Genomic DNA, 17,507 nt, shown 5'->3' on the forward strand with positions numbered 1-17,507 from the left:
TTCTCGTAATTTTTTTTTAAATCGTATTCATCATCTCCACACATGAGAAGTGATGGCCATCGAGGCTCTCCAGATCCACATCGACCAGCTGCTCAACAAGCTAGCAGCCGGCATTGTTCCGATAGGATCGTCTTGGGTAGCCAGAATGACTCGGATCCCCCGTTCGATCATGGACGAGCAGAGCGCACAAGATGACGACGAACAGCAACTCTATTGAAGAACAATGAGGTGGTGCCGAAGGTATCTCTTCCTCTTTCTAGCTCCAACACCATCAGCGGGGCGCTGTGGGACAGAATGAGCTCAGAGTTGGGTCTGCATGAATCTTACGGTGGAACAAAGCACAGCTGCGGCTACTGCTGTCTCTGCTCTTTATGGACACGCTCCTTCGCGTCTCATCACACTTTCGTCACTTGCAGCCAGCTCCAACAACGCCAGCCCGACGGAAGAACGAACGTACGCAAGCGGGGCACCCAGCAGTCGGAATCGTACGATGTACAACTCTATACTTTACCTCTCCAAGCGAGCTTCTAGCCCGTGGTGGCTGCTGTACTTTGCAGATCGGCAGATGCGAAGCGGAGAGAAAGCACCGGCCTGTGGACCGGTATTTTGCGAGGATCGCGAGCACACCCTTTGCAGCAATGGAAAACGTGACGTTTTTGTCGATCGCCAGCCGTCATTGTCGCAGCGTGCTACTGCAGACGAGCGCTTAACTCCATTTTATTAAGTTATTTGTTGAAAGTCGTTTTTCTCGAAACGCCCGCAGCGATCGCTCGATTGCCTGACAGACACGAGGCTACGATACTGGATGGGTCTCGATTCGCTTTGACTCTCTTTCGATTGGCAACGCTTCGTTAGGACGCCGTTGCCGGCTGCCTTTCCAAACCGCCAAGCACTGCAGACAGTTGTTCGCCGTGTCGTCAGCGCTCGCTACCATGACTCACTTCCCGTCGAGTCTCGAACTTGTCGGTCTCCCGATCGTCGATGCCCTCTGTCAGAGGTGGCTTTCCGGCGTCTGGAGCTGCAGGTTTGCGGCGTGGCTTGGTTTGCTTGGTCGATCCCGTTGACGAGGCGGGTGGGGTTGCAGCTCCAACATCGACCGATTCTCAAAGCTGCCTCTGCAAGCCACACACACTCATCCTTGCATTTGCGCGCGCAAGCGAGAGCAGTGTGCCGATGGCCGACGTCTCCGACATGACACGTTTGGCAGCCAGAAATGTGGTGCCGAGCTCGATTCGCGAGTCTTCCCGCTTGCAGCTTCAAGCCAGTCCAATGATGCGCTCTCTCGACAGTGGACCCTGATCAGTTAGAGCCCACAATGGGCACAACTTTGCTTCAGAGTGTGCAGGACTGGCTCGGATGAAGCCCTTTCATGGTGTGGATGGCCAGCTGCAGCGTCCGATCAGAAGTCACAGTTGCCGGGCTGGGGCTTGTGTCGCGCATGATTTCCAAGCCGCGCCTTCCGAACGTCGAGAAGGGAGCAAAACTGGGTCACGCTCGATCCGAAGCTGCATATTTTCTTGCGCAGTGCTTTGACACAGGGAAGGCTCCTGCATTCAACCCACGAATCTAGCCCGATCAAAACGCAGATAGGATGAGATGCGGGGAAGGATGACCGAGCTGCAAGGTAGCGGGACTGCAAAAGGGGCCGAAACCGCATCTTACTCGGCTTGGACTGCCAACCCGCGTGTCTGCAGTAGATCTAACCTACTGCACGCGTTGCCACGCCAGCCTTGACTTTGGTCGGCACGAGCTCGGCTTCTCGTTCAGACACAGTTGCATCTGCTACGATCGAAGCACGTTGAGCCGTGGGTCGAGACCTCTCTCGTTTGTGCAAAGAAAGAGCCCAACCCAACGGATCGCGAAATCCTCTCTAAGCGCCCCCAACTTGGTCGAGGTTCCTTGCATTAAAACCTTGCTGCAGCATGCATCCCAAATTCAAGGCCCGAAGATCATGAACCTGCGCCATCCTTTGCCACTCGGCATGTCGCCTTTTTTACGTTCCTCGGGCTTCGCCGAGAATGACCTTGGCTTATCGGCTCACTGGCCGAACGACATGGAGAGGTTGCCCTCGACGTCGATCGCGGCGTGGGGAGGAATTGGGTCGCATCCGTCGGATTCATCGGCCGATCGGAGAGCTCCCGAAGCAGCCTGGGCCTTCCACAGCGCCTCTCCCATGCCTCTGCATAGGAGCACACTCGGAATAGGTTTGTAAGGTGCTACTGCGAATGTGCCATTGCAAAAGAAGGTGGTCCTACAAGAGGCCCTGTTGCTTGAGAAAAGCCACCTCGGAATCGTCCAGCCAATCTTGCGCAGTCCGCTGCTTCTCTGCCGGATCAAACAAGCCGCGAGGAATCAATTCACCACCGCCGCTACCACTATTACGAGCCTTTGGTCCGACAGCATACCTCGATTTGACCACTTTGATCTTTCCAGCCCCTCCCTCTCCCTGATGTGAGATGCTTCCGAGTTTCATTCGCATGCCTAGCGGATCATTCTTCCTCTCCCCGCTTCCCTCGCTCGCATTGCCCATCGTATGAGTGTCGATCAGCAGCAAAGGCACGTCGGCTAGGAGTCTCCCGTACAGTCGTCGTTGCGCTCGAGGTCGCGAGTAGTCTTTCGGATGCGATGACCATCCGTGCTGCCGCAGCGCACGTTTGCGGTGCTCGCTCGAATCCATATCGGATCGATAATGGTCCACCTTTTGCCGAGCGCCACTGAGCCATTGCGCATTGTCTCTCTTCCGGCTACCTCGAGATGGCTTGCCTCGAGCTTTCGCTTCGAGATGAGCAACGATGCTTCCGTCTGTCCCTCCTTCTGCCGCAGTAAACGACACGACGTCCAGCGGGACGAGCACCTTCCTCAGATACGTTTTGACAAATTTCTTGCTCGCATTGGCGACCCTCCTTCTGCTTATCGCTTTGCCGAACAGCTTGACCAGCGCGTCGTCTTCTGCGGGCAGGAAAGGCGGTGGAGGTCTCCGCATCAGATGCTCCTTACTCTTGACCGCCGCACCATCCATGCTCGATGGGCTCGTCAGCAGCGTCTGCAGCACCGGCGAAAAGTCTTTCCTCCGCAAACGTTTCTCGTATTTTTGCTCTTTTGCTGCAGAGGATGGAGTGGGTGAGAGATCGCCCAGAACGTCACGTCGGAGCTTGCCGGTGCGAGCATAGGCGAGCGAGAGGGAGCGTTGCACGCTGTGTTCCCAACCAAAATTGGCGTCCGCGAGGTGACGACGATGCGCTTTGGCGCGGAGAAGACGCTTCACTGCTGTCGAGGGTGGCCATTCCTGCGAGGAAGCCGGCTCCGAGGTCGAAGGTGTCAAAAGGGGCTCGAGATTCTTGCGTGCCAGGTATCGATGCGAGGAGAAGAGAATCGGGTCATCGAAAGTGCAAGAGAGGAGGCGCGCTTGCCGCAAAATGGTGCGATACAGGTGCTTGAGCCCTTCAGCCGTCGAAGTTGATGCTGATAGTAGGCTCGCGGATGCTGTTGATGTTGACGCCAACATCACATATCGAGCAGCTGCCGTGAAGGCTTGCTGTTGGGGAGGAAGAAGAAGAGGAGCAAACTGCGAAAGCGAGCTGTCATGCTTTGCTGGACCCTGGATTTTTTCGACCGACTTCCGCGAAACGGCTCGAGAAGAACACGCAACACCCTTGCACCCTTTATGCATCTTCTTGACCGTTCCCTTGCCCACGACCTCTCACAAAAGCTCGAGCCCAGCATGTCGACGTCTACAACACCAGCGCCAGCATCTCAAAATGCACCAACGTCGTTCTGGGAAGGCCTCTTCCACTCGGTCTTCACACCAGAATACAACACGATCCCACAACGAATCATGAACTTTTCCTTCTACGGCCTCTTCGTCGTGCTCTTCGTTCTGGTCTTCCTGACCAACTACAACCCACACGTCATCGCGCTACTCACCATGGCTGTAGGGCTGTGGATGAGCGTCAACTGGTAAGTCGTACGTGCGCTCATTATGAGCCGGAAGGACAGCTGCTGATCACCGCCTTTGTCGATTTGCGGACGACAGGTTCATGAAGGAGCTCGCAAAGATGCCAGCCTCGAGCAGGGACATCCAGCAGATGCCGACGACGGAGGAGACCAAGAAGAACCTTTGATGATCTTCCCGTACGCCTTCAGCACGTTGGCGACCCAACGCCATCGCGAAAATCGTCACACAGATACCCTCACAATACACACCATGCATCGTCTCACACATCTGACCGCCGATCATGGCATCACGACCGCAGCGATCGTCTACATTGCAGTACACCCTCACGTGCCTCGAGACACAGCTGCTACTGTTTCGTCGAAGAAGGCGGGTCCTTCCTAGGAGTCGCGGTCGACGTCGTCCTCAACCTGTCCACCTTGGGCGACCCGACTCCCTTGTCCTTCTGCAGCAGCGACTGGAAGAAGCTGTGTAGCACCTCGGACTGCTTTGGTGCGCCGGGCGAAGTCGTTCCCGAGTTGACGGCCGGACTCGTTGGGCGGCTGCTCCTATCGCTGCTACTAGTCATGGCTGCTACGGCGGCTGCCGCTGCTGCGGAGGTCGACTCGCGCTTGGATGACGAGTTGCTGCTTTCGAGTCGAGGCCGCGTCGCTGGGGTAGCAGGTTCCGTCTGGCCTGATGCGGCTGCAGAGGCGGTGTCCGACTTGCCATCGCGCGACATGTATTTTTCGACTGATGGCAAACCTGCGCTGGACCCAGTCATGGGACCGACCACGCCTCGCTTGCTGAACTTGGACTTCGGGTCGGGTTCTTTTTGCAATGTCGCATGGTGTTGGCCGAGGAACGTCTGCTCGTCCGGGATGCGCACCTTGTTGGCCGTATCCTTGCCCGCTGGTGCCGCCTCCCAGTCTGCAACAATGTCCTCGTACAGCTTCATCGCCGACTGAACCTCGTCGCCACCATTAGCTTCCGATGACACATCGCCTCTCTGATTTGCTTGAACTTCCTTCTCGAGCTGATCTTCGACCTCCTTCGTCTTTGGAAGATTGCGAGACCTTCGGAGCCTTTCGATTTCGCAGTCGGTGTCCCAGCCTCGTGTCATGCTGCGACTATCAAACGTCTCTCGTAGCGCCTTGATCTTGCCCCAGCTGTCCCAGCCTGCAGGTACGAGTAGGGTGTCGCGATCCGTGGTCGATGCTCGATACGGGAAGCCGAAGCTGGCGACGCCTCCCGCTGCTGCACTGTTCTGTGCTGTCGCTCCATTGCTCTGTTGCTGTGGCTGCTGCGATGAAGCTATCGACGGCGTGAAGAGGCGATGCAGGAGGTAGGAGCGCAGGATATCGATCGATTGCGCACGCGTGGACGAAGTGTAGAATAGCGCAGCTCCGTACCTCATGCAGATGGTTCGGAGGACTTGCTGGATGTAGTCGAACTGCTCCTCTTTGAAGTCCTTATCGCGTTCGAGGCGCGGGATGGCATCTGCCTTGGTGCACACTATGACGATCGGGATGCCGAGGTTGTCCGTGAGGGTGCCTTCTGCGAGAGGGTTTGCGTCTGCGCCATCGAGCTGCACACTGACGGTGGTGATGGGCGCAGGCATCGTGTCGGTCTGTGGCGATGTTGCGGATCCATCCGCCTGTGACGTTGTCGCGACGCTGCTGGACTCGGTCGACTTTTGCGCAGGCTCGACGTACGCCCTGATGTACGCCTCGAGACGCTCCTTCATCTCGTCGAGCGCGGCTCTGGTCTTGGACCACTTTGCATCGCGCTGCTCTTGTGATGAGAGCGCACCATCGGCTGCACCGTCGACGAGCTCGTGCAGAACGCTGAGCCAGTTGCGCAGCTGCTCGAGGAACGTCCACGGTTGCTCCCAGTCAAGCAGAATGACCACGATCGAGTCTTTGAGAGATTCGATGGAAGGCTTCGACGCAAACGCACGATTTGAGGGAGCGGAAGAAGCGGAAGCTGAGCCGGAAAGGGTCGCCGAGGCGAGCGCTGCCATCACCGATGATGCCTCCTTCTCGCTGGACCCGAGATTGGGCTCAGGGAAGGCACACGGCAAGAGCGAGGTGTACGCAGGCTCGGATGAGTGAAGGGTATAGGCGCCGACCCTTGCCACAATCTCGTCCCTGTCCTTTTCGTCGCCGACATCAAAGTATGCGTATGCCAAGCCGAGATTGCGCGACGCTATTGACGATTTGGAGGTCGATGCTGCATTGCTTGGATCCAGAGCGGGAAGATATGATCTACCGCTGATGAGGCCAACGGGCGAGGTGGAAGCCAGTGCAGAGAGAAGCGTCGTCTTTCCGGACTTGGGCTCGCCAAGCAGAATTAGGTTTTTTGCTGAGATGGCCTTGGAGTTGTTGACGCTATTCAAGATGCTGGACCACAGGTCTTGTTCTGGGGTTGCTGTGTCCGTTGCTGAAGGCTTGAGCGACGAGTCGTTGGAGACATCAAGCGCCTGAGTCGAGCTGCCGGCTCGCGCCCTAGCGGCCGATGCGGACGAATCCATAACGATGACAGAGACCCGTGACTAGCGTACCAAAAGCAAAGATGAGTTGGGATGAAGGGTGCGAAGCGGGACCGACGAAAGCAACACTTTGATGTCCAACCCGCGCAACACGTCGAGGTGCGTGTTGGCTTTCCTCGCTTTCAGGGAAAAGTAACAGGCAGGGATCGGCCGATCTGTCCCAAAACTGAGACCGATCTGCAAAAAGCTTTAAAAATCAATTGTATCCGCGACTTTCGAAAGCTTAATTTTGAAACAACTAAAAAGGAGGCACCCGATCGTAGCATCCGTCTCGCTCTGACAGCTGCTTCTGCTGCTGCTGAGTCGTGCTCACACACGGACCAGCTGCCCCATTTCCTCCACACAGGCGGCTAGCAGCTGTGTTCCATCCTCGATGGCTCGTCCTTCACATCCACCACCTTAATCGCAGCGAACACGGTCCACAGCCTCGATCTGCACAACAGACCAGCTCATCACGAATTACACGCTCACCGGCACATTCCTCTAAATCGGTTTCCCGTCAAGCTCAATGATGTCAAGTCCTCGACACTCGCCGCCCCCCTCCGCCGCGGCTCCCAAGCCAAAGGGCATCCTCAAGAATTCTGCTGAACGCAGACCATCTCAGGGCGAGGCGCTCAGCCAGGACGATGACGCAAACAGGCTGCAATGGGACGAAACCAATCTGACACTCCACGAGATCGAGCGCGAGCAGCAGGAGGCTCGCATGAAGATCGACGAGCCCAAGACGCCATTTGTCCACGGCACATCGCTCAATCCTGTTGGCGACGAAGACATGTTTGAGCTTGACGGTGCTGCGCCAAGTACCAGCTCTGGAAGCCGTCGAAGCTCTTCAGCAGCCGATCAGCTCGCCGCCAACACATCCGCCAATGCAGGGCGTGCACCTGGCGAAGGCCTAGGTCTCGCCGTCGGACTCGACGCGGCAGACTTGGCCAACGGAATGGGCGGAACGGCCTCAGGATCTGAAGGACAAGTGAGACCCGGCTCAGCCAGGTCGACATCACGTTCGCCGTCCTTCTCGCTGCCGCCCAAGAGCCCCTCTTCGCGCCGATCCAGCTCGCGCTCTGCCACTGCCGCTGCTGCTGACGATCAGAGGAGTGACGTCCGACAGCAAGCTCACGACATGGACGTCGACGGTGCCGACGACGGCGCAGTAGAGGAAGAGGACGCTGATCCTGAGACACAAGCCAAGCACGCCGCCTTTGCTGCCAAGAGGAATCAGCACTACGGCAATGAGGCAGAAGCGATGAAGATTGCGGCTGCGCTCGCTGCGCGCGACGATGACGAGGACGAAGATGAGGAGGATGCAGGCGGTTTGCCTCCTGTTCCAAGCGTCCCCAACGGTACCGCTGCCAGGTGATCTGCACAAGCTCAGCTACGATAGTGGCAGAATTCCCTCACAGCGTGCCACAAGTGTATCATACTTTCTTGCACAATTGCATTCTTTTTGTAAAACCTTTTGGATCAGCGCAGGCCCGTCAGTGCTTCACGCTTGTGGATCTGAATATGGACTCTGGTACCTCTGTCTCCTGTAACTGTCACTGCGAATGCGGTTGTCATCGTCTGTGATTGTGACTTGCCAGCGTGTCTCTTGGCCAGGCGTCAACGGCTGCGAAGTGTCACAATGTGGAGGAAAGTGGGAAAAATAAGCAGCAGCAGAGCCACTATCTGAAAGTGCTGAGTTCCGGTCCGCACGTTGTGGGCTGCAAGCCGCGAGCCAGAGCGGTTGTTTGCCTTTGCCTGCGTGTGGCCAATCACTCTCGACCCTTAAATTTCGGTTTTGTCTCTTCATTTTTTCTTTTTCCTACAGCTAGCGGAGCACACCATTGAGATTACGGCCCACCACGCTTTCTCTCCGTCACCATCACCATCGCCTATCATCCTACAGTAGGCGCTTCTGTCCCTGGCGATTAGCGGGCTTGTATCAAGTCTCGACGAGCGTGCTTGCGCCTGCCTTTCATCGGCGACCGAACAATCAGCATACAGCGATCCGACTCAGCTCGGAAGCGACCATACAGCATTCAATCTCCCGACTCAGCACCACAACAGTCGGCCTCACAGCGGTCTCGCAACGCATAACATGGATCTCTCGAATCTACGCACGAGTCTGCGCGAGGAAGAGGCTTCGAGTCAGCGCCGCTCAGCACACCTCCGAGCGGCCGAAGATGAGCTCAACGCCTACTTCCGCTCTTCTGCACTCGGACTCACCACGCTCTATCGCCAAGGTGTCGCTGCTAGCAAGGCGAGCTACGAGAAGGGCTACGCGCATGCATTGGCACACGTGCTTGAACTGTGGGACAAGGACCGTGACTGGCTCAGGGGATATCTGCAGAGAAGGATAGAGGCCATCGAGGCCGCGGATGCGGAGGACGACGGGGAGGATGCACACCTTCAGCAGCAGCAGCAACAGCAGCAGCAGCAGGCCCAGTCCTCCGCTGCGGAAGACAGCCCTGCGCGTCCGACAAGTCTGGTAGCAGCGAGACAAGCACAAGCAGCAGCGGACTCGCCAAGACAGACCAACAAGCGTTCGCGCGCCCTCTTCAGCAGCGATGCAACCCCATCCTCGTCCTCGCATCGCGATCAAGATACCGCTGAACGACGAACACTTCACCGCATGGCGCACGCCTCGACCGCCTCGAGGTCGTCGAACAACTTTACCTCGAGCTCGTTCGACTTCTCTGCGCCCATCCCGTACCCGTCGACAACCACTGCAGCAGCATCCTCCTCATCACCGAGCAAAAGACCATCACGCGCCAACCCCGACGCGCCGATCATCAAGACGTCCAACGCCGCCACCTCACGTCGCAAGCTGCAGAAGCTCAAAGGCCTGCGCGCGGGTCGCGATCGCATCGTCGAGATCGAGAAGCCGCACGATGGGATGATGGATGTCGGGGAAGAGGACGAGATCTTGCCCGACGGAGTTGGCGCAGAAGATGCGGATGCGTGGACCGACGACGAGGATGCATTCGAGGAGAACGCCGTGGCAGCAAGAAAGGCAGGAGGGAGGGGGAAGAAGGTGGTCGTGTGGGCGGAAAGGTCGGCGGCGAACTCGACGCACAGCGCACACGCACCACAGGCGGCAGAGGGAAAAGTGCTGGAGCGTATGGATCGACGTAAGCGCAGACGATCGAATAGGCAGGAGAATACGATGATGGATGACGAACAGTCGTCGGCGGACGTGTCGAGGGAAGAAGCTGGGGCGGAGTACAGGTACCACTCGTAGCAGCAGCGCGAGCAGGGAGCGACAATCCGACCGTCAAACTCGATCGCGGACTCGTCACAGCAGCGATGAGGCGCATCAGTCCGTCTTCTCCTGCTCAGTCGAGGCATTGTTCGGGACGAAGATTGCGCCTCTCCACTTGCCTCTTCCGAGATCGCCTCGCGACCGCAGCTTCATCACATCTCAGCATCCGCCTCACCAAGTTTGGGCATCCTCAGCTTCATGTTCGGAGAAGCAATTTGGAGCACACCACAATGTACTTTTATCTCAATACGCACCATCATCCCATCCTTTGCCCCTCAGCGCAATGTCTGTCTGAACCGCTCAACGGCGAACCACGAAAGACACAACCTGCGTGTGAGCGTGACATTCCATTGTGAGCAAACGCAATGAGCGACATCATCCCTTCCACTCAAACCGTATCTCTCCCGTCTCGAGCAGCTCATCATCCTCATCCTCCTCATCCGCCTCATCCTCGCTCGGTCTGCCTTTACTAATCTTCCTCCCCCCCACGCTCGGTCTGGGAGCATCCAAATCGAATGTCCCAACATCATCGTCGTCGCCGTCGCCAGAGTCGTAGAACTCGTCATCGTCGTCGTTGCCCTCGTCTTCGGATTCGGGTTCGGCGGTGAGGACGGGGCCCATGAGGGGGCTCGTTGCGCGTGTTCCGAAGTCAGGGTCGGGGGAAGCGGCTCTTCTCCTCCAGGGTGCGGTCCAGGAGGAGCTGCTGGGGGAGGTGGAGATGCTTTCCAGGGCGGGTTCTGCAGAGGTCGCTCTCATCCGTCGTTCTTCTTCGGGTGCCGGGTTCGTATCACCTCGATTCTGCGATCCTTTCCGGCTCAAGCCCAGACTGCCCAATCCGAACCTCGACAACCTGCCCACCTTCTCCTCCCCCTTCTCCGCAGTCCCACTATCGCTCGTGACACTCCGCACACTCCTCGCACTCCTCCCACTCCTCGCACTGAGCGCAGGACTCACCGGCGGCGTCCCCAGCAACTCGTCATCCCCCGGCAACTCCACCTCGACCACCGCAGGCCTCCAGAAGTTGAAGTCGTTAAACTCGGGTTTCCTCGGCTCCTTCTCCTCCTTCGCCGTGATCGGTGGGAACATCTGATCCACCAAATCCGTCATATGAATGTACGAGCTTTTATAACCGGCCAGTTCGAGCAGTTCCATCTTGACCTCGCCGTTGGTGTCGATCGTATAAATGCGCGAGGAGGGGATGTTGACCGAGCGGTAGGAGAGGGCGTCGGTGATGCGGTTGCCGAAGCCGGCGTAGAAGGGCGTGGGGTGTTCGTTGCGCGGTTCGGGGTCGAGTGGTGGGATGGAGGCGAGGGTCGGGGAGGAGAGGTTAGATGGAGAGGGGGAGAGAGGTGCGGTGTCGGATGAGGGGGCGGCGGTGGCAGCGCCCGCAGCGGGAGAGTCATCCACGCCTGCACCGGTCTCGGCTTTGTCGATCGCCTCAGGATCGAGGTTCTTGATGTCCCCTCCAGGTTGAGAGTGCGCCGTGCGCGGATCAGCACCGAACAGACGGGCAATATCGCGCAGACACGCCATCTTGAACACTTCCGGTTTGCGCAGAATCACCTCCCTGTGCAGACTCGCGATCAGTCGATCCGGGGACATGATCACGGGCCCATCCGGCAGCTGGTACCCATTCTGCCTGATCCCCTTCAAGTAATCGCGCGTCGAATCCGCCTGTCCGATCGCCCGACTCGTCAAGTACATGATGCGGTACCCGTTCCTCGCAATGTCCGTATACAGCTTGGCCACACCAATATGCGTCCAATCGCGTCCGATCATGGTGAACACGTGCCCTAGCGCATCCGATTTCGTGATCGTCCCATCGATGTCCGAGACGACGATCTTGTGGTTCGACTCCCACAGAAAGATGCGAGCGGTGCACGTGGCGACACCAGAATAGGACGAGGTCACGCTGAACGTGATGCTGTTGGCGCCCTTGCGCAGGTTGAGCGACTTGAGCTGGTCCGAGGTGAGACGGAGCGTTTTAGCGTACGTCTTGCCGGTCCTGGCGGCGACAGCAGCGGCTGCTTTGCTGGGCGTCGTTGCGGGCTGATCCGCCAACGTCTTGTCCGTCTCGAGCAGCACAGAGTCTGTGTTGGATCGGGCGATGGATGTGTCAATGGATGCAGGAGTATGAGGGCCTCTCTTCGGCTTTTGTGTGGCGGTGGTCGCCAAGTCGTCGGTGGACGCACTTTGGCCGTCCGCGACTTGCTTGAGATCCGAAATGCTCCTGCTGCTTCGCTTGAACCAGCGCGACCAGTAGCTCGATCGCGACGACGGCTCCGCTTCGTCCGCCTCTTCGTCAATGTTGGCAGCCGATGCGGCGCCCGACAACGTCCGGCGGTACAGCGACAGCGTCGCCAGCACAGCGCTCGCGTTTTCCCACGTCAGGAACCGGTCGTGGTATCGAATGACGAGTCGCTCGTCGTTGACCACGTCCTCGTCGTGCGCAAAACGCTCGAACGAGACGCGATTCTCCACGAACGCATACTCATCCACCTCGTCGTCCTGCCCGAACGCGTCGCTGTAGCACAGACTCAGCTCGAACGAGTGCGACGCCTCCTCCAGCTGCAGCAGGAACGTGTACGGCTCCGACTCGGAGCTGGTCAGCTTGCCACTCACCTCGCCGCCTGCTGTGTGGCGACGCAGCGATTCGAGCGCCGCAGCGTCCGATGATCGGCTGGCTAGGCCGTCGCTGCTGGCGAAGCGGGTGCGTCGGCGAGTGCTCGGCTCGCCAGTCGGTGTCGAGGCCGATGAGTCGCCGGCAGGGTCGGCCCACTGCCAGCGACTGTTGTTTGACAGACCAAGGTGAGCCGCACTGCCATCCATGTAGATGGGAGGCGACTCCTCGCTCGGCAGACGCAGATCCCGAAGACTCGTCACCACGTCGGACACCGTGTAGTTCGAGGCAAGACCCTCGGTCGAGTTCTCGATCGAGTTGTGTCCTGAAGTCGATTTGGCATTTGGCACTTCGGCCTCGGTGTCCGACAGCGAGAATTCGTGCGTGTGGCCAGATGTCGATCCATTGCCTGTCCTCTTGGTGGCAGTGCGTGCTTTGGCATCCGTCTGCTTGCTGCGATTAGTGAGTGAGGCGTGTCTTCGAAGCGTCTCGGGACCCTTGGGCTGGCGTCTACCTCTGGCACGGGCCTCGCCGCCAAACTCGCTCGCGCGGTTCATCCGCGCGAGCTTGGCCAGGTCACGCGACAGCTCGAGCTCGTCCTGATGCCCGCTCTGCGAAGAGATGGCGCCGAGATGCGATGCGCCAAACTGCGAGTTGAATTTGGACAGATTGGCAGCGGCAGTGTCGTCCATACTTTCGCGGCGTGCTTCGCGCTCACGGCTCTGCGAGTTGGATGATCGGTTTGTGCGGTAATCGACCGAGAAGCTGGGTCGATGCGATCGCGAGCCAGACCCTCGTCGCATTGCTGTGGTGGACCCGCCAGGTAGTGAGACTTTATGTTGATGACCCGGTCCGTTGATGCGATCTGGGTGTCCGTTGCGACCCTTACCGCCGTGGCGGCGTCCTAGAGGCATTTCGTCCGCGAAGCGGTGTCCTTCTTGGTAGGCGAGGTCCTCGCCATCCTGCGTCATCTTGTATCCGTCCATATCGAGCATGTACTGCAGATCCTCTTTGCGTTGCTTGACCTTAACAGTGCCGACAGGTTCGTCGTCATCGGCGTCTGCCTCGCCCGATCGGACTTTGTCTTCGTCATCGTCATCGTCCACAGCGGTATCTTCATCGTCGTCGTCAGTCGTCTCGGCTTGGCGCCTGACACGGTCGCTGCTGTGCTTTGACTGTTGCCGCTTCTCGTGCCTGTAGATGTGAGTGGAGGCATCCGTCATCGCAGGGTCAATCGTCCTGTTACCGTCGCCAATGGGTACAGGCTTGAGACGCTTGCCGCCGAGGTATTCCGAGTGGTGAATCGAGGCAACAGACTTGGTCTTGCTCTTTGACGAGGCCTTCCTGCTTGTCCCGAATGGAGCAGGGTACGCCTCCTCACCAGAGTCAAGACTACGGATGCTCCCGCTGTCGTGATCGCTCTGAGCCTCGTCCTCGACCACCTTCATCGCCTTTTGGTGCAGCTGCTTTTCGAGTCGCTCGGTTTCGTTGGCGGGCTCGTCGTGAGTAGCCGACTCGTCCTGCGCCTCTTGCCTTTTCTTGCCCTGTGGGCCACCTTGCTCGGGCTCGTATTCGTGGGCATCCTCGCGGTCCTCGTCGACGGGGGCACCGGTCATGTTGTCGGTGTAGTCGGAGCGTTGCGCCTTCTCAGCCGTCTTGTCGAGGCGAGGATTGGCGCCGCCACCGATGACGGCTCTGCCTGCAGCACCGAGGACGCCGCTCGCTTTAGACGCAGCCGAGCCAACCTTGTCGAGCAGCGAATCAGAGCCTGCAGCGGAACCGGAGCCGGTCTTGGTGGAGTCGGAAGGGACATTGAGATCGCCTTCTTCGTTTGGCTCACCGCTCTGCTTGTTCTCCTTAAGTTTTTCTTTACTGTTTTCCTCGCCATTGTCGTTGAAACCTGCCGACATGAGATCCGACTCATGCGTGATAGGCGGCAGCTCCTCAGCTTCTCCGAGCTCCAAAGGTTCCACGTCTGCCGATCCTTGCTGTGCAAAATCAGCGTCGCCATCTTCGGGAGAGGTGAACGGGCTGGATGCAGCGCTGAGGATGGGACTAGTTACGAGATCGGCAGGGATGTTGTTCCGTTCGTCCTCATCGTCAATCTCGAGCACGAAGAAGGCCTCGCCGGAATCGCTGACCTTCATGGCAAAGGGAAGTGGATCGGTCGAGCTGTTGAGATGGAGCGTGACCTTTCTCTCACCTGGTCGTAGCACGCTCATCTTGCCGAATCGAACATGGAATGGTGTGCTGGCGAGCTCGGTGGTCTGACGCGTGACAGTCTTGTACTTGCGCTCGTGCTCGGGTAGCTTGCCTTGCTCTGATTCGGAGAGCTCATTGCCTCGAGCGTCGACCTCGACTTGATCCTCCTTGTCAATGGTTCGCTCTACGACGATGACGTCGATGGCACCGCTGAGAGTGGCCGGGTTGATGTTGGGGGTGATGGTGTTGTACACCGTAGAAACGAACTTGCCAACGTACTGCATGGCTGTGGTGGGGACTTTGCCAGACAGGAAAAGTTCTGAGTGATTCGTCCGGGGTCGTTGACCTGTGCTTGCTCAATGAGCGTGTCGCTGCCTGGAGCGTTGATTGCGAGTACTACGTCGACATCCGTGGGTGGTCCCGTTTCGGCTTGCTGGCGCCAGAGCGCTGTGCGTGGGTCGAAACCTCCAGGAACCGGTGAGCTTGCCAATGAAGACGAGATGATGGCTTCAGCCGGTGGGTGTTGAAGGTCGATCCAAGTGGAAGGAACGATGAGCGTCGATGACCGTACTAAGCCCTGGTACTGTCCAGTCGACCAAATCAAGAATCGATTCGGACAAACGCCTCGAGGATAGTACAGGCCTTTGAGGAATCCGACGAGGAGGTGATGTGGTGAGAGAGGAGATTCACACAGAGTGAGCAGGCATAGGAGAGAGGAGCAGCAAAGAGCAAGAGCCTCAGGTGACGGTGAAACGTGCTCCACTGTCTTGGGCCTCCTCCTCTCTTTGCCTGCATCCCAGCCAGCGCTAGACGGCAGGGCCATCACCAAAAAGATGAAATCTTATTTTCGGCTACAAACCGTGAGAGACTGATGAGCAAGCCTCCTTTTTGGCACCCTTTTCACGCACTCTCTGTGACAAACGCACGGGCGACTGCGAATCTCATCAGGACCCTTTCCGATTTGTGGAGGCTTGGGCGGGTCAAGAGGAGCATCGAAAGAGATCACAGAAGACAGACATGACGTTGTCCCTTGTTGTTGCTTTCATTCTCGCTTCGACAAGATCTTGACCGGCGGTCCCCCCGTTTTGGCATCTGTCAGATGGCTGACTCCCTTCCGACGGCGGCATACGTTGCGAAGGATGTGATCCCCAAGAGTCTAAGACTGAGCTTCCTTCCTATGAATCGCAGTCCTTCGGCTCCTCCTCCGACAACCGAACTGTGAGCATCGGAGGCATCCCGAGGGATCAATCAGCTTTTCACACGATCCATCCACAGTCCCAGTCGAGCTGAAGGAAGGTCCGAGACGAGGAAACCTTGACGGCGGCTGCATGCTGCGAATCGATCCACTCCAAAGTCTCACGCGGGACGCGCTACCGGCAATCAACGTCCGCACCCTGAAGCTGACTCAAGAATTTAGCCGGCGTATTAGCCGCTGCGGTCAGATCAACCCGACTTTTTTTGATGAACTCTTCTAGCCTTGATGCTCGAGCCTGTCATCCCTGCTCCTCCACGTCTCGAAGCTTGGGTCGCGAAAGCACGAGATACATGGCAGCCATGTCGTCCAGCAACGAGACCATCGACTTTATCGGCGAGCTCTCCTCCACTCGGCCCCACCCTCGATCGCTCCTAGCTCCTGCACCGTTCACAACCTCCTCCGGTCAAACGAAGGACCCGCTCCTGCACATCGCCGTAGCCCAGGTGTTACCTGACGAATCAGGCCTCCATCCGGAAGAGGGAGATGTAGGCCAGGCGGGACTGGACAAGCTCGAGCAGTGGGCCAGCTGCGCCGCGCGCAAGGGGGCAGATGTCGTCGTCTTCCCCGAGTACTTTCTGAGCGGAGCGACGCATGATCTGTGGCGGCGGGTGAGGGAGGTGCAGCGCAGAGAGGCTGGCTCGGCGCAACAGCAGCAAACTGCGGAAGGCGGAAAGGGTAAGGGGAGCGGGTCGAACGAGGCAGAGGGAAACGAAAAGGCGTGGATCGAGATCATCATCCACGTTGCCCAAAAGTACGATATCGACATTGTGGCGGGTACAGTTGTCGAGCTGGGCACCCAACCACACGCCAACATCCTCGCCGACCATCCCGTCTCCCAGTCCGAGCCGCAGGACAAATCCAAATTCAAGGATCATGATAAGATTCCTCATCGCAAGCCCAAGAAGCACGCTCCCACACAGGACGATGAGCACGAGGACGAACTCTTCAACACCTCTTACTACATTTCTCGTCACGGCCAAGTGCTTCATCGCTACACGAAGCAGAATTTGTGGCACCCCGAACGCGAGACCCTCCTCCATTCGCAACAGCACACCCACCCAGAACAGCATCACGGCCCATCGACTTTCATCATCGAGACCAAACGCGGTACAAGATTGCGCGCGGCTATGGCCATCTGTTGGGACCTCGCCTGGTACGAACGCTTTTATCAGATGATTTCGCCTCCATACGCCAAGGATCAGGTCTCGGATCTCGATGCGGAAGATCAGGCGCCGGGTCCGGATGTGATCTTTGCACCCACTTGCTGGTACGCTAGCGATGGCGGGGCGAAGGCGCTGCTGTGGAACGGGGTGGGGGAGGCGCTGATGTTGGACACGTTGTGCCTGAGTAGGGCGGTCGAGCTGGAAGTTGTGCTGATAATGTGTAATGTGTCAGGGCCGAGCATGGATGACAAGGTTATCGAAAAGCTGAGAGAGAGCCTCAGGAAGCAGCACGAAGACGGGGTTGCCGATGACGAGTTGGAAACGCCTCTGATCGGGCTGGGTAGAAGCAGAATCTGCGCACCGTTCTTGAACGTCGTGGCGGAAGTGCCGGATGAGAGGGAGGTCATGCTGCTCCAGTCGATCGATTTGAACGTCCTCAGGGACGCGAGGGAGATGTATAGGATGCGATACGATCATCTTCAGAGGTGATCAGCAATGCCAGTCCACGTTTTCGCGTCGATTGTCACAGCATATCGGATGCATG

At 58.0% G+C, this 17,507-nt stretch overlaps 7 protein-coding genes across 7 annotated transcripts; 4 read left to right on the forward strand and 3 right to left on the reverse strand.

The window, feature by feature from the left end:
- Positions 1-2,251: 2,251 nt before the first annotated feature.
- On the reverse strand, positions 2,252-3,505 carry PSEUBRA_000694 (uncharacterized protein; the record flags this gene model as incomplete). The annotated part of the gene is made up of 1 exon (XM_059464474.1): positions 2,252-3,505. One exon carries the CDS (start codon positions 3,503-3,505, stop codon positions 2,252-2,254), a length of 1,254 nt encoding a protein of 417 aa, XP_059321074.1.
- A 216-nt stretch (positions 3,506-3,721) lies between these two features.
- On the forward strand, positions 3,722-4,121 carry PSEUBRA_000695 (Endoplasmic reticulum, protein Pkr1; the record flags this gene model as incomplete). The annotated part of the gene is made up of 2 exons (XM_016434011.1): positions 3,722-3,957; positions 4,034-4,121. The coding sequence occupies 2 exons, from the start codon at positions 3,722-3,724 to the stop codon at positions 4,119-4,121; spliced, it is 324 nt and encodes a 107-aa protein (XP_016294470.1).
- A 180-nt stretch (positions 4,122-4,301) lies between these two features.
- PSEUBRA_000696 (Dynein family light intermediate chain) lies at positions 4,302-6,464 on the reverse strand (the record flags this gene model as incomplete). The annotated part of the gene is made up of 1 exon (XM_016434020.1): positions 4,302-6,464. The coding sequence occupies one exon, from the start codon at positions 6,462-6,464 to the stop codon at positions 4,302-4,304; it is 2,163 nt and encodes a 720-aa protein (XP_016294471.1).
- A 529-nt stretch (positions 6,465-6,993) lies between these two features.
- Positions 6,994-7,839, forward strand: PSEUBRA_000697 (Protein phosphatase inhibitor 2 (IPP-2); the record flags this gene model as incomplete). The annotated part of the gene is made up of 1 exon (XM_016434004.1): positions 6,994-7,839. The coding sequence occupies one exon, from the start codon at positions 6,994-6,996 to the stop codon at positions 7,837-7,839; it is 846 nt and encodes a 281-aa protein (XP_016294472.1).
- A 720-nt stretch (positions 7,840-8,559) lies between these two features.
- Positions 8,560-9,702, forward strand: PSEUBRA_000698 (uncharacterized protein; the record flags this gene model as incomplete). The annotated part of the gene is made up of 1 exon (XM_016434003.1): positions 8,560-9,702. One exon carries the CDS (start codon positions 8,560-8,562, stop codon positions 9,700-9,702), a length of 1,143 nt encoding a protein of 380 aa, XP_016294473.1.
- A 396-nt stretch (positions 9,703-10,098) lies between these two features.
- Positions 10,099-14,829, reverse strand: PSEUBRA_000699 (LNS2, Lipin/Ned1/Smp2; the record flags this gene model as incomplete). The annotated part of the gene is made up of 1 exon (XM_016434027.1): positions 10,099-14,829. The coding sequence occupies one exon, from the start codon at positions 14,827-14,829 to the stop codon at positions 10,099-10,101; it is 4,731 nt and encodes a 1,576-aa protein (XP_016294474.1).
- A 1,270-nt stretch (positions 14,830-16,099) lies between these two features.
- On the forward strand, positions 16,100-17,452 carry PSEUBRA_000700 (Carbon-nitrogen hydrolase; the record flags this gene model as incomplete). The annotated part of the gene is made up of 1 exon (XM_016434002.1): positions 16,100-17,452. The coding sequence occupies one exon, from the start codon at positions 16,100-16,102 to the stop codon at positions 17,450-17,452; it is 1,353 nt and encodes a 450-aa protein (XP_016294475.1).
- Between the last annotated feature and the right edge of the window lie 55 nt (positions 17,453-17,507).

Source organism: Kalmanozyma brasiliensis (genome assembly GCF_000497045.1).
Source record: "Kalmanozyma brasiliensis GHG001 unplaced genomic scaffold PSEUBRA_SCAF10, whole genome shotgun sequence".
NCBI classification, from domain to species: domain Eukaryota; kingdom Fungi; phylum Basidiomycota; class Ustilaginomycetes; order Ustilaginales; genus Kalmanozyma; species Kalmanozyma brasiliensis.